The 23,546-nt window shown below is 35.5% G+C and overlaps 1 protein-coding gene across 4 annotated transcripts in view; it reads left to right on the top strand.

Annotated features, from left to right (window-relative positions):
* Positions 1-23,546, top strand: part of LOC147074534 (phospholipid phosphatase 2-like) — a 115,751-nt gene that overhangs the window by 57,525 nt on the left and 34,680 nt on the right. For all 4 annotated transcript variants that reach the window (XM_085943788.1, XM_085943789.1, XM_085943791.1 and 1 more), the window contains one exon: positions 8,424-8,586. In XM_085943788.1, coding sequence (XP_085799914.1) covers positions 8,424-8,586 — 163 coding nt within the window. The remainder of the gene's footprint in view (positions 1-8,423; positions 8,587-23,546) is intronic.

Here is a 23,546-nt window from a genome sequence, read left to right as displayed (position 1 = left end):
TATCGTAATAAATGGTACCTACTCATAATATTCTTCTTCTTCGATGGCGCTACAGCTCAAGTCGAGCCCTGGCCTCCTCCACCGCCATCCTCCAACCGGAACGGTCCTCCGCACGTCTTTTCCAGTTCATGATTTTTAGCAGCTGGTTGGCATCTTTAGTAATGTTGTCACCCTATCGTGTGCGTGGCTTTCCCACTGGCCTTTTTCCCCCTGGATTTCCTTCGAGGATCTTTTTCAGTATCCGTGACTCAGGTATGCGCTGGACATGGCCTGCCCAGTTTAGCCTCTGGAGTTTTATGAAGGTGGAGAGTTTTGAATCTTGGCATAAGCGGCATAGTTCCGTGTTGTACCTAATTCTCCATACCCCACCATCATTCATGGGTCCGTATATCCGCCTCAGGATCTTTCTCTCAAAGCAATCCTCCATTTCAGCTGCTTTCACATTTAGCGTCCATGACTCGCACCCGTATGCAACGACTGTGCGTATGACGGTTTTATAGAGCCGGGTATTAGTTTTTCTGTGGACATTTCTGGATTTGAATATGGGCAGCAATGAGAAGTACGATTTATTTGCAGCGGTTATACGGGCTTTTATTTCTTCCAGTTCCTTGTTCTCTTTTGTAATATTGGAGCCCAGGTATGTGAACCGGTTAACAACCTCAAATTGATGGTTTCCAAAACTGGAACTTTGGCCCAGCCTACTCTGATTTTGTCGGCTTTGTACCATGACTTTAGTTTTAGCCAATCTCTAGTGCGGCCCTTTGGAGGTGGTCAAATTCTTTCTTCACAATCGGTATGGATCTGGCCATCATGTTGAGCTCATAATATTATAATAATTAGACTCATAATATATTTGGCACTTTTGTGTCAAAAGTTTGATGACACCTGTGCAAGTTCAATTTTTTTTTTTTTTAAATAATCACAAATATCACCAATCATACTGATGTAATGCTTCGATGCGTACAGCGAAAGTCATAAATAATTATTAATTGTGTAAGGTGAATGACATCTCCCAGTAAGCTGGTGTACCTACCTTGTAATAAGTACCTGTGTGCATTTGAAAGAATGTGAAATGTGTTTTCGGGTGATAGTCCAGTGCCTATTAGAATTTTTGAAGACAATGCTTCATGTTATCTATTAGGTACTATCCAGAGAATTTATTAAGGCGCCATGTTCAAAATCAGGAGTTTTTTTTTATTTTGGTAAACCACAACAAAAATTGTATTTACAGTATTATTGAATATATTACCAGATGGTAGTACCACCTGTCAACATTCTAATACGTCTTCTCCACTCTTTTCCCTGTTCTCCTCTCTCTCAGACGTTTACGTGTATGTTCTGTATTACTGTCTCTATTCTGGTGTAACACACTAATTTCTTGATACTCTAATCCGTCTAATTACTCAATATGCTATAACCACACTATAAGCATATTATGTTAAACTATTATGAGAGTATAATTTGTTTTCTCTCACGACCCGATTAAATTAAACAATTCCTCAGATCTTTCAAATTTAGAATTTGCGTTTATACGTGTATGTTCAATAGTTCTTCTCTCTGTATTGCTCTATTTAAAAATATATATAGGTATATGTTTTCTATCATGCGTTACAGATAATTAAATAAAGGGATTCATAAAAATTATATTTTTTATTATTGAATATACTATCCGATATGAATCTTGTTCGCCTCACGAAGAGGTTTCTTAACTGTTCGTTTCACAAGACATGGATGCTAGCCACTTGATCAACATATTATACTGGCAACACGTCGCCGGCAACCTCGTTAAATTTTACGATAAGTATGATATTTATCGTAGAATTTAACGGGGTTGCCGGCGACATGTTGCTAGTGTGGACCCGGCATTAGGTTAACGATCTGCGTCCGAATACACATTGAAAATTACATGTTAATTTGTCAGACCCGGGATTAGAACCTGAGACCAACGATTTCATGGGCGAACACATTACCACTCTCGCTCATTATAAAAATCATTATAATATTTGAAAATAGGTACTGCCTTTTGGAGGAAAGTAAACGATTAGGAACCGAATAGAACAGTACGTACACACTAGGGCGGTAAAGTTACGTAAAGTATGTAGGTACTGTTACACCCCCGTATGATCCCCATTTGGGGATGTCTCTGTGTATCTGGAGAGGCCCAAGTCTGTATCAAATCCAACAAATAGTAAAGCGCTGATTACGAAAATAAATAATAAAAATAATAGAGCCGGCAATGCCGTAGCTTATGACGGTTGAAAAATATTTTCAACGTCGCCTTTTTGACAATGCTTCTGGTTGAAAGCGAAACACAAGATGGCGGGCAGAACGCTGCAACAGCCTAATCGCAAACACGTACATTTCGTCCTCCGTAAAATAAATTATTAACAATGTAACTATTATATAATATAAATTTAAATATACCTTGCCGTTTCCAAAACAATTCCGGTGTGTTATTTGTTCACCTCCAAGTCCTAAAATCCAGACGAAAAACCATACAACAAAATAAAAGTGACAGCATGTTTTTCACTTACCAAAATGGAGGGAAATGACAGTACCCAACCCTTAAAGATAATATAATAATAATTACTATTGATGAACGCAAAATTTGGCTAAGTAATAAGAAATCTATGAAAATTCAATGACTCGCAAACAATATAAAAGTGTACACATTAAAAAATAATAACACATAATATGACATACACCCGAAATCAATCGTTTTGGTAAAAATAAATAAATAAGTACGTACCTAACTATCATTAGATTAACTCGGTAGGTTGTATTTGCCTCTATCGGGTACTTGACTTTGACTTTTGATCTTCCTTTGGTGTTTTATGGGGCACTCCGGCAGTTAGCCTCATCCCCTTCATCTCTATTATTAGGTCGCTGGCAAGGATTCGCGTGATTCGACGTGGTGATGTTAGTCTCCGGTCCTTGATGGGGGCCGGGAGATGCAGCAGCCTCCAAGGTCAAGTGTTGTTCCTCCGTACAATCCATTCGGGTGGCGATGTGAGTTTCCCGGTTCTTGATGAGGACCGGGCGAGGCTGCTGTCTTCAAGTCCAAGTGTTGTATAATAATAATATTTTTAATTTTGAAAATTTTACAATTTCAAAATTAATTTATAATAGTTTTGAGCTTGGAGCTCTCTTCATTCGGCAGCGTCCGCCGATTGACACAGCTTCCATGTTTCGCGACATGGACCTTCCAATCTTCTCTTCCGCAGGTGGTTGCTCATCGGCGATTATTCTTCTTTTTTCTTCCTGTGGTATTCTTCTTTTTCTTCGGAATTACATTGCTTTTTTTCGGAGCTACATCTGGGTTTTTGCCTAGGTAGCGTAGGCGGGCGTTTACTTCTTCCTCGTACTCTTGGAGGAGATCGAGTGTTAGTTGAAATTCATCGATCCAGTAGCATTCGGAGTTTATTGTCCATTTTACATGTTTTGCGTAATCTTTAATGTTCCAAAGGTCTTGTTCGCTGTATGAGTTGAATGGTCGTTCTCTCATGATTGTTGTGTTTCTTTGAATCTCTTGAATTCTGGTGGGAGGCTGCCAGTCATCTTCTTCTTCCATTGTCTCTGTCTGTTTTTTTCTGGTGATAAGCTCCCATTTGTCCTCTTGTGTCTCGGGTAAGTCCAGTTCCGGGGTAGTATAGTCCGGTTCCGGGGTAGTATATTTGTTCTCGTCGTCGCTGCTGGTGTCAGCCTCTGGCAGTGGCTCGCTCTCCGGGGCCTCAGCATATTCGATTATCGTGGTCTCGGCTGTTTTAGTATCGTGTGGTACCGGAACTAGTGTGTCCGGAATATTCTCTGCTTTTGGGGCTGTGGGAGTTTCTGTTGTTTCATTTCCCTGAGTCTCGGTGGTTCCGGTTTCCGGGGTCGTTGTTGGTTCGGGTACTGCGGTTTTTGTCGTTTTGAGTTGCTGTGTCTCAGGTAATTTGATTTCCGGGATGTCGATTTTCTGGGTGATGACTTCCGGGGTCTCTTTCGGGATGTTGACTTTTTTCCCTTTCTTTTTTCCTTTTTTCGGGACGTCGACAGTATTGTCAGTATTCGGGAACTCGGGAACCTCTTCATATGTCGGTATTGTCGGTGTATGTGGGATGGCATCGTGGGGAATGGTGGGGTCCATTTCTGTGTCAGTGTCAGCCTCCTTGTGGTGAGCGAAAGGGACTGCGTCATGGTCTGTCTGCGTTGACTGCGGTCGACTGCGGTTGACTGCGGTCAGCGGTGTTGGGTCATCTATGTATGAGTCTGTTTGCGTCTGTGAAGCTGACAAATGTGTGCTTCGATGCAGGCTGTGTTGTCGAGGGCAGTTACTCCTCGGCGTTTCTACGGTGATTCTGCGGCGTAGTGCGAACTGCAGAGTGTGTATCAATTGCCCTCGGTCATTGTCGAAGAGTTTGACCAGGACAAGAGGCATTGGATGCTGGCTCCTGCCCCGGGTCATTCTCACGACGCTGACTATCGGGTAACCTCTGCGGAGGAGATCGTTGGTGATGTCCTCTGTTGACACGCCGATCGGAAAGCCCCTGATGACTACGGATATCCGGTCTTTTTCCCCTGTAGTGAGGGAAACAGGGTCTGCCTTCTTGATCGGCGATTGTGATGAACGTCTGATGATGCGTGTTGGAGATCTGTATTGTAGGTGGCGGCTCCTGTTGGTCCAGGTGTACGATTTGATGGTGTCACGGCTGGTCCTCCAGGAGTGAGTTCGGGCGGGTGTGTCGGTGTAGTTAATAGCCTCTGCCTCTTCTTGATAGGCATTCAAGAGAAGGAGATGGAGTGTCAACAGTTCACGCAGTCTGGTTGGTTTGCGCGAGTGTAGTTTGTTGATCTCAATGTTGATTTTTTCCATCGTGAGGTCGGTTGTCTCGCTCTGCAGTAGGTTGACTCGCTCTGAGGTTGGTTGTCTCGCTCAGGAGTCGGTTGTCTCGCTTTAGAGTCGGTTGTCTCGCTCTGAGGTTGTTGTCTCGCTCTGAGGTCGGTTGTCTCGCTCTGAGGTCGGTTGCCTTGCTCTGAAGTTGGATGTCTCGCTCCTACAGCTATAGGTAGCTGGTAGGTATGTTTTTCTTGATGTTTGGCTGCTTTTCGCTATTGGTAGCAAGTGGTAAATTTCTTGCTTGGTCTGCGGGTGAAGTTTACTTGTAGGTCGATTGATTGGTCACTTGCGGCGGTAGAAGTAGGTAACTTCTTTGGTCGGTAGATTGCTGAATTGGTCTCTGTTGAATTTCTAGGCTGGAGTCGGAGCTCAGGACGGGACGTCTGCTCGCGACGGGTGCTAGACCGCAAGTGTCTGCGGGTGAAGTTTACTTGTAGGTCGATTGATTTCTATCGGGTAATGTTAGTTGTGTATATTAGTATCTTTGTAAGCTATTTTGGAGCCGCTTGTGATACACTATACTAAGGAATTGCGGATATTCACTTTGCATACGAATCACGATCTAAATAACTAAATTAACAAAGATGTCACGCACAACTTCTACTGACGCGCTTGCCGTACTCGCGGGGGTGCTACCCCTCGATCTGCACGTCCAAGTCAGAGGATCGATCACCCTCCTCTTGAGGGGGATCAGGACAACACTCGCCGGTGTCCATCTGACACCACCGCAGAGATCCGAGGACGTTCCTTACAGGAAGACTGTAAGTGACATTGTGTACAAGACCGCATTTGCGGCATGGCAGGCGAGGTGGACCGCCTCCCCCAAGGGGCTGCACACTTACCGTTTTTTTCCAGACGTGTTCTGCAGGCACCTAACTAGAAGACTCCAACCTTCGCACTGGATTAGCCAGGTCCTCACCGGCCATGGCAACTTCGTCGCCAGACTCCACGAGTTTGGCTTGACAGTAGATGGGCCGGGTTGTACCTGCGGGCATGACCACCAAGATGTTGAACACATCCTCTGGGATTGCCCGCTTATGGAATTCGAACGAACGGAGCTGTTTGCCAGGGTCCGTCCTCACACGGGCCCAATTGGTCATGGAGATCTGGTAGCAACCGAGGCCAACTTTGCGGCATTTGAGAAATTTGCAGCGTCGTATGGGGAGCGGGATAGTCCCGACTCTTCTGTAGACTCATCCATTTCAATTCGTGACACTCAGTATGCGGGTACACAAAGCGCTTAACGTCAGCGGACAGCAGAGCCAGTCCAAAAAACAAACATTTTCTTTCTTATCTTTCTTCTTTAAGCACTACGGTGCATGGTTGCAGCATCAGTCCCGTGCGGTTCCGTCTCGGGACGGAATGAGCACTTAAAATCACTTCTTTCAGACACGTTTAAAGCGTCATAGAAAGCGGCCGTGCATATATGACGGGTGGTGGTGGGCACTTTAACGTATCATGTTTCTAATTTAATATGCATAAATAAATCGTTTTTTATCATTTATAGTACCTAACTAAATTATTCCTTCAAAAGACAAGGTAAACGTATAGGTACTATCATTTTCGCCACTGTGTACATAGCGTCAATCGTGAGTGCCTACATTATAATCACTACCGTATATCAAATTTAATCGTTTTAAATTTTATAGTGCGGTTGAAAGATATTATAAATCAAGAATTTATTATTATAATTTCACTTCTTGCTTCGATTGATTGGAAGGTAACAATGGGAGTTTACTGTACGTACATAAGATTATTGAAACCTTCAAGTAAAAAATAATAAACATATCAAAATTAAAGTTTATTGCATGCATGCGTTTGAAGTCGAGTACCTACCTTACTAATTGAAATTTATTTGAGTGTTGGTGCACCTTTGCCATACATGAACATAACATTCTTCTGCACCTGAAGATCGTGCCTAATAAACTATGTTTAATGTTTGATAATGTTAACTTACTTTATTGACGCTTTTTCTCGCAGATTATATTATTCATTTGATACTTCTGTCTACTACTTCCATCTGCTACTTATATCTACTACATCCATATTGATGCTATAGAATACTTTTGCATGCTTCTTATGTTTACTACGTATACGTATAAAATATTATGATTCTCTTATTAATACTTTTAAATGTAATATGTACTAATTAGATATTTCCAGCGCTCGTAGTGGATTGGAACGCACCGGAGCGTAGCTCCAGTTCGCGAAATCCTCGAGACAACCGCTCAAAAATGGCACTCCGGTTCGAGAATTATTATGAAAATTTTTACATTTTTAATAAAGTTTAACAAGAAACTTGACATACCGTACATATTTGTTTTTAGAAACACCAATAATATTTTGTGTTTTTTGCAACAATTTTTTGGCGATTTTAATATAACATAAATTCTGCGTATAAGAATTGTGTACTATTATTCCATATGATTTGGGGTTAGTATTCCAGGATTCCCTTTGATCTGTAGATATTGTATGATATTACTAATTGATATAATATTTATATTATATTAATATTTATAAGTACAAAACAGTGACGTCCTGCAGGGATAGAAAAACCGAACACAGCTTATATGCGACAGATAAGACCAAGAAAAATAATAATATAATTTTTGATACCATATTTCGTACAAATTGGTTTTTTTCGTCTACAGCGCTTAAAAAAACGTTGCCTGCACAGTAGTACTTATAGTACGTATTATATGTCTAAATACTGTTATTGCATTATTTTCCATCTAGTAGTAAGTACGTAACAAAACAAAACCCATACGCTTTATTTTTTTTGGAAAATTATCCAACGCTCGAAATTCATAAACTTTTCTATTTCGAGCGGTGGATATTTTTATCTGATTTCATCCTACCGGTTGCATCAATCTGCTACTTATATATGTTTTTATTCTATTCATATGTGCATACATACTCACCCTCCTGAAAGAGGTTTATTAATGACAGTATCAATTAATATTATTGACTAAAACTTTAATCATAATAATATATTCACATTATTTATTGATAACAGCAAGATGAAAGTTGTCGGTCGCAGTTTTATTCTCAAATGTGTTGCTCTGTGATAATGTTATTATTTCAATCCTCGCACTAAAGACATACGACTTTTTACTAATATTTATTTTATACATTTTTCGTGTGAAATACTTATTTTGATTCGCGATTCCTTTCCTCTGGTACTTTTAACAGCTGATACTTAAATCTATATAATAATTATATTAATACGTATATATTATGATTCTTCTACTAGCCACGTCTATCTACTAAGTATCTATATTTTACTTATTAACTGTACATAACTTTTAGATAAATGTTATAACTTAATTACCTACCTGTATGTAATACCTCCGCCTGCTCTTTATATATTATATTCACTTCATCATTCCAAAATTTACTACGCATGATCTTAGTAAAAGGATCACTTAAACCCGAGCTTGCTATACCTATATAATAAAAAAATCGGTAGATGCTTCAAGTAAAGATTGATTAAAATATTTTTTTACATAACTTCCAGTAAGTAAATTGATATTTTTACTTTCAGACCAGAGACTTGGAGGGCAAGGATGGAGTCGAAGTGGTGACAGTCCGCTCAGAAGTGGTAGGTCAGCCAATTGGAGTACCGAGAGACCAGCTTCCTCTGCCACGACCTCGGCTATTTCGCCTGAGGTGGACATTACTCTTCAATATCCCCATGACAATTATATGTAAGTAATTGAATTTAAACCTTAATTTTATTTTAAACTAAATTATGTAAAAAGGTCTACATCTTAAATTTGACCAGTTTTTGTGCATACTGCTTCCTAATTTATATCCAGTTATAGATACTAAAATCTATAATATATATAATCTCTAAATAACATTCCGGTTTCTGAATACAGTAATATAATAGTATAACATGTTATATCTAGGTAAACTGACAATACGTATCTGCTTATTTTAGTTAGTATTTACAAAATAGGTAAAAAGGTGTAGACGTTATAATTTATAATATTATTGATACTTACATAGCGATACAAATAATTCGCTCGTATAACTCATTTATTTGGCTGTATATTCTTAAACTCTCGTAGTTCAGTGCGTAAGACGCTGGCATTTCATTGGGGGCTCCGGGTTCGATTTCGGTGAGGTCACAATACATTCATGCGATCTTCTCAAAGCCTGAGCGTTTATAATTATTTCTCTTCTATTACATATCTACACCGCTATTATTGTGCATAATGGCCTGTTTCTAAAGGATACACTTCAGTCCGTATTATGAAAAGTTATTTCTGGTGACCAATAAGTGCAATACCCAATAATATTTATTATTACATATTATTATCGCAGTGATTATAATTTTCTGAAATATCACTGTGAGTATAGTGGAACAACTTAACATTGAAATTGCGCAAAATGCGATTTCTTCTACTGCGCACGAATTACATAGGGTAAATTTAATTATTTTTACCGTTATTATTTCCGACTGCTCTTATGTGAAGCATATCGCATCATTTTCTCTTGTTCAGCGTCGCTCTAACTACGTCATATTTTTTGTCAAAACTATCAAACTTCACGCTTATGTCGTACGTTTATAGTTGAGGTTTTTTTTTTTTAATAAACTTAATATGAATTTGTCTGCTCGTCCAGTTGTCCATATACGCATTATATTAATAATGTTGGAAATAGTAATAGTTTGAATCTATATAGATATTATACGAGGACATATTTTTTTTATTACTGTGCAACCATAGACAAAATTTAGATACACGAAAATTGTGGGTATGTACAATTCTCGTTTAACGGTATTTATTCCCGATATTAAAAAATAAAAAATATAACCCCTGTGGCGGTAGAAGGCATTGGATTTTATTTATACCGTATTAATAGACAAATCAGTATAAACAAGTCCCAAAACAACGCGAGACTATCCACAGACCATAGCCAATAGTGCATACGAAATTTCTTATCACGCCTGTCATGAAATATCTCAAATAATATAGACTCTAATATACACTTTGGACAATCATTAAAATGACAAACTGCCAGATATGTGTTTGGTATTTACTGGTAACACGAGCACTAGAATTTGATGAGAGATTTATAGAAGAAAATTACAGCTACGAACTAGAAAATGGATATATACATACTAAGTAGTAAAGTTAAACTAATTATAACACTCTAAAAAGCAAACACAATATAAATAAATGGTCGTTTTGTTTTTACAAACTTATCCCCTTCAGTCCAATTCTTTTCGTTGAAAAATTCGTCTGTGTGACCATGACTGATCAACGGTGTCTATATTATAATATGCCACGTGATTGTTTCATTATATTATAATATATCATAATGCAGTGTGAATGGTAGAGGGAGGCTATAGAGATTTGATATAAATAATGCACACTAAACTTTGTCAGTTTGTTGTTTTTATTGAACTAATAATACAATTTATATATGATATTGGCTAATTTTTAAAATTCAATTAAACCTTGCCTATTGCGGAAATTATACGCGTGCCGAATGCTTTCTCACTCAAACTAATAATCAGTTTTTGTTGAGGTGTTTGTGAATTATGTTTGGTTGGTTACCCAGTTTAGGACAGAAAGATGCAATTAGTTTTTTTCGATAACTAACCTAGACAGAGAATCTATTTGAGACCCATAACCCTAACTGCGTTGACGGCATTAACCTAATGCTTCGGCCACATAGGCAGATGCTTTGCTAGTGCTGAGCTAGATGCTATGCTTGTGTACTAAAAACACTACTGCCACATTGCACGCTACGTGGTTAGGTACACACGCATTTGACATTTGGTAGCGCTCAAGTCAACAACGACATGTCACTCTCAAAACTAACCAGAAAGCTACTTCTCACAGAGAATTTAAATTTAAAATCTCTATAATATTAAATTCGAACTTGCTGGGTGCATAATGTAAATTCATCCCATGCGTCAGTATTCATAACCTCAAAATATACGGTGTTTGAAGTTTGTCATACTGAATAAACATCCGCCTTCTTGTAAAATCATTAGGTAACACAATAAAAATAACCAACACGTTTGTTCGCCGGGAGACTCACGAGATGACTAATAATCACGTAGCGAGGTCCGAAGCATGCAGTGTGGTCATTGCGAAAGTATAGTGTGCGTCCGTTCGCTAGGATATTATGTCACCTAGCACATAGCGACCAAGCACGGCACCTGCCTATGTGGCCTTAGCGTACTTACCCTTGAATTTTTACCATATGACTTCAACACCAGTTTATGTCTGGCTCCTCAAGAGTACCCTGCCATTAAATCAATATATGTCACAATTCGCCTCTGCTTACACTCTGTTTGTCGAAGGAATCCGAAACATTTCGTTCGGCATGACAACATTGACATTTCTTCTTATTATTAGAAAATATTTCTTAAGTGGAACCAAATAACTGTCTGTGTAACTTTCCATAATGTGCTTAGATGATTTATTCAACCCAGAAGCAGTAACCGTACATATTTAAATGGATATTCAATCGTTTCCAATAGCCATAAATGAAATGAGATATTAACCTTGCTTGTTCTGTGATTTTAAGTCATGTTACACAGATTTTATGTTTTGGTGATACGAATTTCACTTTTAGCTATTATTTATAGAATCATCGAAAAAACAAATAGCACATACAAATTAAGTAACATTAATAAATCTAGATATTTTACTTAAAACAACATTTCCATTTTCAAATTCTATCATATCGTTAAATTAATACGGTAACACAATGTTACGATACAGGACGAAATGAAATTTATTAGCATAACAATTAACAAATAACCCTGTTCAATGTAGCCAACTGTCATTCACAAAAATATGCCATATAGGGTAGAAAATAAGCTAAGAAGATAGAAGAAAAAATGCAAAAAAAAATCCAAATTTAAAACGTATCTAGAATTTATCATTTGAAAAAATTGTGTCATAATTATTTACAAGAACAAAGATCTAAGAAGAATTAAGTATAAAATGAATTCAGATAAGATATTTAGTCATCATTTGGTATGTAAGACAAAATGTACAAAAGACCAGAACGTTGATAATCAAATAAATCTGGTAGAATATTCCATCTTTATTATGGAAAGTTTTAAGCTGTTTGCATTGACGAAAAATACTAGATTTAATGCCATTCGCCAGATGCCTATTCAAAAATGATAGATCCGGCAAGAAAGACGCTAAGTTGGCAACGCTGATCCTGATCCTGCTGTATTAATAAAAGCTTGGAAAGCAACATACTTTATGATTGTGAAGTGTAGGTTGTAACACCATTTTCAAAACTATACTTGTAGATATTATTATTAATGTTATACTATTCAATTATTAATATATCGTATTATTAATCAAATAATTCAAAATAATTGAAATATTGATTCAATATCATACATTTTAATAATGTCACTATCTTAATTGCGTTTTTTAACAGTTGTAGACTTTATCACTAGTCCAATTAAATGACAAAAACTCTCTTCCTAGAAAAAATAATTCTTGTTATCTTGCATATAAGAGACATATTATTATTATTTAAAATGCATGATTATCAATGCAATGCTTTAGTGAAATGCTGAAATACTGCTTATTCTGAGTCGAATTCGCATGTGAAGACATTAATTAATTATTTATTTCAAAGTCAGTACATATTTTTTTACAATATGTTACGTACTTCATTAACGATTAAATCTAGTTCTTTCAGCTATGAAAACATTATTAAAATCGGAAGTTACTTCCAAAGTCAGTAACACTAATTGAGACTGCATTTTAACTGTAACAGTCAAATATTGTTTTTTTTTAATAATTAAAATGGTTTGCTGGCTTTCTTATTCGAAATTTTAATTTGGGGTTATAAAATTTGTATGATTCATGGAAAAATAGGTCAACATTGATCTTGTAGTCCATAAATGCAATATATTATAATCACTTTCTAAGTCTGCTTTAATTGAATACAAAACGGCTTCAACCATTCCACGGTAATCAGTGAAGAACTTCAAAGTTTCGCATGCATTGCTCGTAGCGACTAAAAAAATTCGTAAATAGTTGGCAAAAAGTCATACTGTATTCTTAATGACTTAATTTATTGTATTAATAATTATATTAGTAAATCCTAAATGCCTACATCAATGTTATCATGTAAAAAATGTTTGTGATGGTTTTATCTATCCTTTTGTCTATAATTGTATACTTACCAAATTCAATAACAAGGATACTACTTCATTTCATTTACTTCAAGGTATACCGACCATTAATTTACTTATCTACTTAACATCCGTTTTCACCATTCTTTTAGTTAATAGTTATCTCTAGAATATTCTCTCAATACTTTACGCACTCAACTTCATAGCGTATACCAATTATACTCAACCTTTTTTTCTTCGGGCCAAATACATATATTTGTAAAGTAACGCGGGCCGCATCACTACTGGTGCGACGAAAAAAATCATGAAACGCCCCCTTTATTACAAAACATTTTTGAGATTTTAAAAATTACGCGTGTTTTTAAATTAATCGTGTGCAATAGCAACACTCTTATACCAGATATGATGTGGACCATAATGACAATCTTCTTCGGGTGTCACTATCTGTGCGTTAAAGTCGAAACGAATCTCAAGATATACGAAATTCCTGATAATAAATGTGTTACGGGCCGCACATAAAAGCTTAAAGGGCCGCAGGTTGAGTATCGCTGGCGTATACCTATGTATGAATCCATCACTAATTGCACTCTAAATGTTAGACTTGCAAACCACCGAACTAATCAAAATAATTACACGTAACCACATAATATGTAATTTGTACCATATAATATAAGATCTAGTTCAACGACTAACTACATGGCAATTACTCTGCACTCAGAGTAAAATCTCCTTTAGGTATCATGGATGCCCATACTGCGATTCTATCAGAACAATGTAGTCTTCATTCAAGTGTTGTATTTTATTTTCCGTTAGATACTATAAACCAGGATCATTTATTAAATCCAATACAAGGTATCACACCTGCAAGGTAGATCTTTTGCTTTTCAATTCAATAGTGGCTTGATTGCAGATGATAATTAATGTACAGACCTACAAACTTATCTAAAGAATGGCTAAAAATGGAACTACGAACTGCCATAGGACGCCATTTTGATAATGTCATTCGGATGTCAGATTTTGTCCAGTTACGAGTCTTGATTGTGTAGTTTTCGACAGTGGCTCCCCCCTCCCATTCTTCAGATAAGTTTGTAGGTCTGTACCTTCCATATTTATATTACCCTGTGTGGGACCAGATCCCAATATCTAAATTAGCTTAATAACTAAAGTATTTTATATTTTGACGTAAATATAAGGATCCTAGCAAACCCACCGTACGATTAGGATAAACTCTCATACTCTACACTAATAATTTGTTGTTATCTAAGTTGGAAACGAGAGGCAATCCATTATATAACATCGTCAATTGAAGTCATTACCAGATAAGCCAACCTGATCAATGTTATCTGCAAACTAGTAAGAACCATTCAATCGATTTATTAAAAAAATGTCAACAATGTTCAATAGGTAGGACAGTTTTTAATTCATTCATTTAAAAAAATATTGTATCATGAAAAATGCATGGTAGGTACATCGATAATCAAACTCCGTGACCTCTAGAACCTATATCAAAAGTCAGAATTCGGTCCTCATATTTTGCATACGGATCTCTCTTGGGCGCCTGGTCTGGCCGAAATACATGTGCTTCATCCCGGATTTTGTATAACAAAAATAAGAACACATTATAGTACCGTTATAAATAATTATTATTGATTAGTAATAACGATTCTCGAAAAGTCCAAAGAAACTACTCAAAGTATAAACGTCGCTCAAGATCGTCGGGTCACTGACAAAATACAAACAAGCCGAGTTCAATACTACTTACATACTTACATTATTATCTATCAGTAGGTATTGAATAATATAAAAATGCAGTTTCTAATAATATAATTGTACCAGTGAGCGATTTCCCAACGTTTTTAAGTGTCATTTACTTAAGTGAATTTCAATGTTATCAGAACTATCACTATCACTCAAAAGCAAGTGCCGCTTTTATATTAGATATTAAATAACATTTTTCTTAATAATGTTTTCTTCCATTAAATAGGTGAATGCATGAACCATGTGCAGCATTTTAAGATATTCGTCTATCTGTATCAGTGATTCATAATATTATTTTTTTGGTAGAATCTGTCGCAGTGATTTTGTGATGTGATTTACAGGCTTATAAAATAATATATATTTTTCTAGTTGCGCAATCAGCAAAATTTTGACGCACTATTGACTAAATAGTCATTCGGTTTAAGTTCTTGTATTAACTGTAATTTATACGCCTTCAAATACATATCTTTATAAAGAATAGTCCATATAGTGTCATAAGAAAGTCCAAGTTTTTGAGAACGACGTGTAATAATTGATTGTTCTGAGTTTTCATCCACACCTTTATTCACAACATCGATATTTTCAGCAGTACGTTTACGTTTTGGGCGGGATGGATTCTTACATCACAAACATTAACTGTTTGACTCGAATTTTCCAATAAAATTACGAATAGTAAACTCTGTAGTTCGATTATTTTATCAATTTCACGTAATGCTCGAAACGTAGCTCAAATACATTTTTATTCGCTGTTCAACTGTGTATCTTATCTTTCCATGATGATTTTCCAAACACAAACAAAGGTAAGATTCAGTAAAAATAGTAGCTATGACGTTTTAAAAAATTATAGTATCTACTAATTAGATAACGCTTTATAATTGTAATTGGCTTCCACGTGGGCTGTTGTAGTATTAAAATAACAAATTATATGTTATTAATGTAAATGTATTTAATTGCACGTCTAGTAATTCCGGCATTAGATGTCTCGATAATCAATGCATCTAGAAAAACCGTAGTGCCTATTTGGTCCTAAAAGCTCCACCGTATATGGATGAACCACCTCAATAACGTCACGGGTAGTTTACCATCACAGGCATCACATAGTGTTATAATATGCCGAGAGGGATGGAAACGTGGAACCGAACCATGGTGAAAACTAACCCACTGGCAAATGAACTCGGTCATGAGGTCTCAGCGAAGACCATGCAATTAACTACGTTGTTGAGTGTCATTAAACGATGCGTCATGGTGACATTGCGATGTCAAATTTTCCAGACGTCTTAAGCAAAGCGTAATACTCATTTAATTTATAGTCACTTAACATAATCTCGTCTAGCCACATTTTCCCAAAAGACATTTGTCAAGTGTGATTGGCAGAGATTATAAAATTTGGCATTTTCATGCAAATTCGAAGTTCTGAAGCGCAATTAAAGAAACTTTACGAAGGTGAAATTTGAAAACAGATTAAATAAGCAAGTACGTTATAATTTTGTGGCAATTGATTTTTTTTGAATTCTATTTTTCACAAAAAATGTCTGATATGACATTCAATATAAAATAAAATGTCACGATGGTTTCATAACACATATATTATTATGAAGGAATAATTATTAAGGTTTGTGATTTCTCGACTTTTTTCATTTTTCGAAATACGAGAATTCTCAAAATCGAAAATATTTATTGTTAATTTTATTTAAAAATAAAATAAAAGCGTATTATAAATAATCATATCGCGTAGGTGTAGGTGCCTACTTGTGACAACAATTATTATTATTTTATTAATAAATAAAAAATATGTTTTTCTTTTTATTTATGTACCAATATAACTTTAAATAATGAATTATTATGAAAGAATTGTATACAAAATTCTGCTCTGTATTAATTATGTTATAAAATCTAGACTACAGAGAATATATTATTATGCGCAAATAAACACATGCATGCAAAATTTAATTAACTTGTTAATAATCCGTGCAGAGAAGATTTTATTTATATTTCAATAACTTGGCACAGGATTTTTATATCGGAATTTCTGTGATCTTTTCAGCAGTGAATGCCCCCCACTCATGGCCCCCACAAAGGGGGCTGACAGAGCTCTAGCCTGGGGGCCTGGCTTAGGGAGGGGGGGGGTGGCGTGTCGAGTCGACCAGTTAAGTGTGATAAACACACACCATGATTTTTCTCTAATAGTAAAGATATTAAAGGCGCTATTTTATAAGTAGAGTTTTATTTTATAATTATTTTTAGTGTGTTTCCTGAATAATGGAAATGACTATTAACCAATAAGGCAAACGGTCGCATGTTTCTTGGTTACCATTTTAAAATACCAAAAATCGCTAAAAATACACGGAATACCAACCCTTTATTTTACGCGGAACCCTGGAGTTCCACAGAATACCATTTGGGGAACACTGATGTAGAACATTACACTGCTATTAACTTTAGCGATAGGTTGGAGGGCCCACCAACCATCGTGAACCAGGGCCCCGCACCAGGATGTGGGGCCCATGCTGCTACTACTACAGTACACTACTGTTTCATTACCGTAATTGTACCTCACGGCCTGTTTTAATGATGAAAAATATAATTTGAAAACTGGAAAAAAATCTAAGAAAAATGTTAAGCTTCATCCTTTAAATACCTACTATAAAAATATATACTTATGTTAATGATCTTCTTTAGTAAATTCAACATTCAAAAATCGAAAATAAAACCCCTTTAAAAATCTGAATAAATGTTTGTGTGCCGAATTTTTTATGTACGGAATTTTCATGTGTGGAATAATAATTATCACCTAATCATTTATTTCAATATTTACATTAATAGTATGCAAGTCATTTTTCTATAAGTATATTATTTTTTATACCATATTGTTAATTTCTTCAACTTATAATTTAATTTTGGAAAACTACTTCACTAATCTTGGAGGTTAGCCATTTGCACGTACACATTGGAGCCATCAAAATGTTGCTTGAAAAAATGTGAATTTAACTAAATCATAAAATTCGAACACTACATTGTATAAGATGCGAACATTCTATTCTCATATATACAATAGGTTAAAATAAAGGGCTTTTGGTTAGTATTAATTCTGGATTAAAAATATCTACCGTTACAATTCCAGTATGTTGTGCCCGCGAGTGATCTAAATCCAAGAGGTAGTAACAGCGGCCGAGAAGAATGGACGGAAACATCTTTTTTACGGCACAAAGAAACCGAACTGGTGTCGATAAGATCGTCTCCCAAATTATTACTGCCACCGGCTTGGTAAATTAGTTAACATTCCCTTGTATGTTAACTACGTCACAGTAGCGAATCAGGGACATGGGCGAAGCACAAAGTCTTATTCTGACTAATAGGTACCTACTTGAGTTTATATTAATAATAATTGATTGATATTTGATTACTTTTATATCAAAAAGTGCTGAATTTTTTTTATATTTTCATGTTAATCTGCAATGCAATCTGGTGACGAATTGGGGACATGTAATTTAATACGATTCACTGAAAAATACTTTATTTTTTTTTAACTTTCCCTTTAAAATGTTAATATATTTATCAGTTAAGGCTTATACTTCAGTTGAGGCATGGTCTAAAAAGATCGTGGCTAGGCGATGCGCGAATTGTGCAAATGACGCGTGCCGAACGAAATATAATTTGTCATAAAAATCCAACATGCGTCCATTTAATGTTATGTTTATTGTTATATTACTAATAATAGTATTATATTCATTGATATGTTTTCTTTTTCAAGTACATAAGTAAGATTTTTTAGTCATCTTTACACGATTTAAGAATATTTTCATCCGACCCCATGACAAAACAAATTGACGTGCGGACACCTCGACTATCGGTCTCCGATTAGCGACTAGTGAGAAATTTCGTGGCACCTACTGTTGAAAATTATTTGCCGTTTCACTGAAGTACGCTCTTAAGAATAATTTAAGCCTAATTTTTGTCAAAAGTTTATTTTTGCATATTTCCATAGTTCGTTAAGTATATAATTTTAGATTGAAATATTATATTGATCAATTTAACCACTTTACACAAATGTAAATTTTCTGAAAATTGTGATAGCTTGCATTTATTTTTATTTATATTTAAGTTATACTAATTCTTTTGGGGCGTTTGGTAGAGAGTGAAATTGAGATTTACGAAAGTGCGCGACAGTAGATATCAGTGGCGAAGGGTGGAGGTAGGCTGTTAAGATTCGCTATAAATAGTGCACACTAAACTTTGTTAGTCATATGTATTTGTTTTTATTGAACTAAGACTACAATTTACAGATGGTGTTAGTTAGTTTTTAAAAATCAATTAAACCCTGCCTAAACGAAACCATAATAGTTTTGGCCTAATTTGGGCGATGCGACAAAATTGTGCACACTTTTTCATTCATAGTTATTTGTTTTCGTTGGATTAAAGATACATATTACACATATTGTTGGTTCATTTTTTAAATTCATTAAGCCCTGCCTGAACCAAACTATAATAAATAAAAAATATTATTCTATCTATAAAATATTCAAAGTTATGTATGATTTAATTGCATAATTTTAAATATTTTATAGATAGACATGTATTTTTTGACTATTATCTATTATGGCTTGGTTTCTCAGGGTTTAATTGAATTTTAAAAACTAACCAACACTTTCTGTAAATTGTAGTCTTATTTCAATGAAAACATATACGTATGTCTGAAAAAGTTTAATGTGCACTATTTATGGCGGATCTTAACAGCCTACCTCCACCCTTCGCCACTGGTAGATATACAGTTAACTGCGAACCAGTCAGCTGTATACAAACGCAAGTTTGATAGTAGAATTGTTCCGTTGCATAGGCAACGAATTTATGATTGTCGGCCATTTGCAATTCTTTACGTAAACAAACTATTAAACGTCAGAGTGACAGTTGTTACTTTAAAAATAAAAACAACGAGAAATAATTATATAATTTAGTAATATAAGTTAAAGTGTATAGAAATAAACCAACGGCGCTACAATAAGCTTAAGAAAAATCTTGAGTGTGTAATTTAACAAGATAATTAAGAGATACTCGAAGAATCTAGGTTACCAATCACAAGTTTTGTTTTTGTTTTGTTACGCCAAAGAAGTATAACTTCTTTAAATCTTCTTTTGAATCATCTTTAAAGTCTATCTTTAAAATACATAACGGAAATCGTATATAAAACATCATCATTTTTAGCTAATGTAACGGTCAATTATTTTAGGAATGGAATTAACTATCGTAGTTCTACGTTTAACTGTGATGAACTTTAGAATGATTGAGTAAAATCAATATTTTTACTACTTACTAATGAAGCTTACATTTCAGTCATTTATAAATTATTGTATATTTCTTAAGGCGTATTAATCCCTTATTCTGACCCTGTCCATATATGTATTATGAATGTTACTTAGTATCTACAACAAAACAAACCAATTTTACCGCCAGATTATTTCATCCCAACGGACTGTAATGATTCTTTATTCGTTCGAATCAGATAAGGCGCGCGTCTTGAAACTTGAAACATGTGTTGCCAGTCGAAGGGAAAATAAATAGGATGTTGCATTTCAGAGGAGTCACGCTGCATGCAACACTGGGCCATTATTCTTCGTAAGATTATCATGTCCGCGACTTCAAGGGAGTAGCCAATCTTAAACACAAATTTTACATAAAGTTTGTTTTATTTTATTTTATATCCACCACGCCTAGGATGATCTAGATTCTAGAGTAAGGATACTGAACCTTTTTATAAGTAGTTAGTGGCAAAATCTTAAAAAAAGGTGCCGTCAATTTCTTTTTCAAAAATGAAAATTGCAACATGGATCGAACGCGACTGCATTTAAAAAAAATGGCATTGTACGTGCCAGTGTGTATGGTTTTGTATGGTTCTGCAATTCTTTCGGGTGCCATCAGTATTCTTCCGCGTGCCAAAGATTCACTGCCGCTGATCTTGAGGCTATCATCGTCACATCATTAAAGCTGTGTCAGTTTTTTTCCAATGCAAATGTGGTCACTTGTATAATGTATCCTGAGGCATAATACTAACAATAAGTATTATTATATAATATAAACTCGAATATATGTTATTGATACTTATCAATCTTATCATTATCGTCATCATCAGCCGGGTCAATCCACTGCTGAATGAAGACCTCCACATAGCTTCCTCTACTCTTCTTGATCCCTAGTTCTTTGCTGCCATATGCATCCACCGAACTTTAGAACGAACACCGAAGTTCGACTATCCAGTGAGTTTTAGGGCGTCCCTGTTGAATGTGGATATTTAATGGGTACCACTGTATGACTGCATTTGTTCAACGATCGTCCGTGATATGTTTAGCCCATTGCCATTTCATCTGCTTAGTGACCTCTATCACATCGCGTACTCATGTGTGCTTCCTTATCCATTATTTTATTTTGTGATCTTTCCGCGTTATGCCCAACATGCATTTCTCCATGCCACGTTGCGCTGCGCTACTCGTAATTTTAGGATTTCTCTTACATTAAGAGCCCATATTTTGCACGCACATGTGAGTGTTGGTTGCACACATTGGTTGAATACTTTACATTTAAGACACAAAGGAGGGTCTCTTTTGAAGACACTATCCAGGTGCACAAATGCACGCCATGGCATTTTGGGTCTGCGAGCAATCTCATCATACAATTATTGACATCTTTGTTAGCCGAGGTAGATGTAGTTTTTGATCCGCTGGATTTGAGTTTCATTGCAGAATCGCCTTTCGTTCAGCAAACCAGTTTATCATAACTCTTGTCTTTGATACATTTATGTTTAATCCTACTGCTTAACGGCTTTCATTCGAAAGCTCCTGCATCCTGTTCTGAAGGTCTACTGGATTGTTTGCAAAGACAACAATGTCGTCTCGCCTGCAAAACGCATGTAACTGAGGTGTCGCCGTTAATGGCAACTCCACTGGTCTCCCAGTCAAGTCGCCTGAATAGATCTTCCAAAGTAGCGATGAATAATTTGGGTGAAATCTTGTCGCCTTTGGGTGAAACTGACGTATTGTTACTCGTATAATGCCAAACACGAAATTCGTATCAAATGCAAGTCCATTATTTACGGTAGGTAGCGGTTGGGTTGCGAATGTTTCGCATCGATCAGTAGCTATCTTAAAACTGTGTACCTATTTACATTAAATGAATTATATTCTTCAATCACATAATTAAATATAATAATATACTCAAACAACGTAATATATTTGAACATACCTGGCATGTGTCCTCTATCCGTTTAATTTAACAGTATTGCTTCGGTTTACTCAAGCTGAAAGTAATAAAATATATGAATAATTTGATTATGATTCGTTGTGATTAGCCTGAAGCTTTTCTCAACTCAAGACAATATTCAGATGATTAGATATTTAGTTCCATCAGTGAACAATGAAACCACAAAGAAACCTCAGGCTATATATTTTATAATATAATATTACTTATATGCCCACGTTATATTATAAATATACAATATTATAGCTCACGTTCGTACTAATTTCATGCACTTTATCAGGGATCACGAAGACAGGTGTGCGGGTTGATTTATAGTCGTAAATAAATTTTATCTCTGTTCTGTATAAACTGCTCGTTCTGTATTTTGATGCGTTCGTTAATTTATTGTGGCTTTTCAATAATTATTATCCTGTCAAATCTGTGAAATATAAGTGCTTTTATTACATGAAATAATGCTTCGAGGAACTGAACAAACTGACGATGTAAAATATCGATTGATTTAAGATCATGGTTAAAAATACCAAAACAAGTTTAATATAATAATATTTTTTATAGATATAAGTTTTTATATGTATGTTTATATTCGTATAGACATGGGCAAAAACCTTAATCAGAAATTTTCCACGCGGGACTAAATTCACGTTTATTCAACAAAATACAAATAAGACGTTTAGGACAAAACTTACTACAATAAAATTACTTATTCAATTCAACATACTATACTCATGAGTGTTGAATTTTGTCCAATACATTAACAGCAGAAAGAAACTCTTCGGCTTCGGCCAGATAGGCAGGTGCTTCGCTAGTGCTAATCTAAGTGCTATGCTTACAATGACATTGTATGCTTGCCTACTAAAAACACTACTGCCACATTGCACGCTACGTGCTTAGGTAAAAATTCATTTGACATTTTGGGAGCGCTCAAGTCAACGATATGTCACTCTCAAAACTAACCAGAAAGCTACTTCTCACAGAGAATTTTAGTTTAAAAATTCGAAAGTCTCAAATTCGAACTTGTTAGGTGCATAATGTCAATTCATCCCATGCGTCATTATTCATAACCTCAAAATATACAAAATATGAGTACAAACAGACGAGTGTGGGGAAGACATATTATTATTTTGAAATTTAAAGAGTTTTGTAGTTTGTGTTGTATCATTTATGATTGATATTATATATAGAAATAAACATTTGACATATTAAACTACTTATATGCGTTTTTCGGTTGTCCCGCTTTTTGCTCCTAAATCCCGATGCTTTTTTAATTTCACATGGTAAACGTCCCAATTTGGTTAAATAGTTATGTTATCTGGCAACGCTGCCCGATAAGACAATGTTCGATGACCACCCAGTAAAAGCCAGTAAAAATAAATGTTAATTTTTTGATTACAGATATTTAACTATAGTTTATAGATACTTTAATAGTTCCATAAGCATTCTATATTATTTAATCGAACATGACAAACGAATTGACAAGGATTTGGTTAACATATTTTTTTAGATAATAGGTAGGTACCTAGATAATACGGCACT

This window comes from Rhyacophila brunnea, unplaced genomic scaffold (assembly GCF_057557595.1).
Source record: "Rhyacophila brunnea isolate RB1 unplaced genomic scaffold, BYU_Rbru_1.0 scaffold_16, whole genome shotgun sequence".
Classification (NCBI taxonomy): domain Eukaryota; kingdom Metazoa; phylum Arthropoda; class Insecta; order Trichoptera; family Rhyacophilidae; genus Rhyacophila; species Rhyacophila brunnea.
The sequence above is the reverse complement of the archived record's forward strand: the minus strand, read 5'-3'. Positions and strand labels throughout refer to the sequence as shown.